Source organism: Rhincodon typus, unplaced genomic scaffold (genome assembly GCF_021869965.1).
Source record: "Rhincodon typus isolate 14 unplaced genomic scaffold, sRhiTyp1.1 hic_rhity00015501, whole genome shotgun sequence".
NCBI classification, from domain to species: Eukaryota; Metazoa; Chordata; class Chondrichthyes; order Orectolobiformes; family Rhincodontidae; genus Rhincodon; species Rhincodon typus.
Window position 1 is genome coordinate 2,222 of NW_025981139.1, and position 891 is coordinate 3,112.

The 891-nt window shown below is 52.5% G+C and overlaps 1 protein-coding gene across 1 annotated transcript in view; it reads left to right on the forward strand.

Annotated features, from left to right (window-relative positions):
• tpk2 (thiamin pyrophosphokinase 2) overlaps positions 1–891 on the forward strand; it is a gene marked incomplete at its 5' end in the record, with an annotated part of 5,172 nt that overhangs the window by 2,068 nt on the left and 2,213 nt on the right. Inside the window, one exon of the mRNA XM_048594836.1 lies at positions 174–586. Within this exon, the coding sequence (XP_048450793.1) occupies positions 174–586 (413 nt within the window). The remainder of the gene's footprint in view (positions 1–173; positions 587–891) is intronic.

Consider the following 891-nt stretch of genomic DNA (forward strand, 5'->3'; position numbering starts at 1 on the left):
TCTGTCGCCCCCTCCAGCCCCCTACGCCCCCCCTCCCTATCTCTGTCACCCACTCCAGCCCTTACACCCCCTCCCTATCTCTGTCCCTTCTGTTTTACAGAGGGACACAGGGAATGTTCCTGCTTGTTGTAGCTGTTGCTAAGGTGAATGTACACATGCATTCTGTCCCTCAGGCTACCCGTTTCAAACGCTTACACACATTTTAGAAACCAAACCAAACCAAACCAAACAGAAACAGAAACAAGTGCAAGAATTTGCAACCCTGCATGTGGAAGGAGTTCATCCTGCTCAGGAGTTGCAGGACACCTTCAGTCCACAACCTGCTCCCGACCATCGCCTTCTGCTCGAAATCCCTGGAGGAGGACTGGAGGGCCGGTCCTCCGTCTTCCCACTTTGCACTGGGCAGGGCGAGCAAGCGCAGTGGCGTGTCCCGCCGAAGGACTACATTTCCCATGAGGCCCCACGCCAACGGAACACCCCACCGGAGGAAGGCGCCAAGTTCGAGCGGCGGCCATTTTGGAGGCTGCCCATTGACCATTCACATAAATTACTGAGAAATAAACAAAAGCCTTTGCACATCTTGTTCGTTTTTTTTCTTGTTTCTCTCTTTCGAGGTATTCTCTCTTTTGAAAGTATTCCATGTCCCAAAAACAAACGGAGCAAACAACAGCCTCTTTCTAAATAAACGCAAATAGACACGCCTGGAACTCCCACACACTTCATGAGCACCCTCTCGCCTTAATTATTTTCAACCTTTTCACACCACGTCAGATCAGACTATCCCCTTCGTCCCTATCTCCGTCACCTCCTGCAGCCCCTCCGTCCTTATCCCCCTCACCTCCTGCAGCCCCTTCGTCCTTATCCCCCTCACCTCCTGCAGCCCCTTCGTCC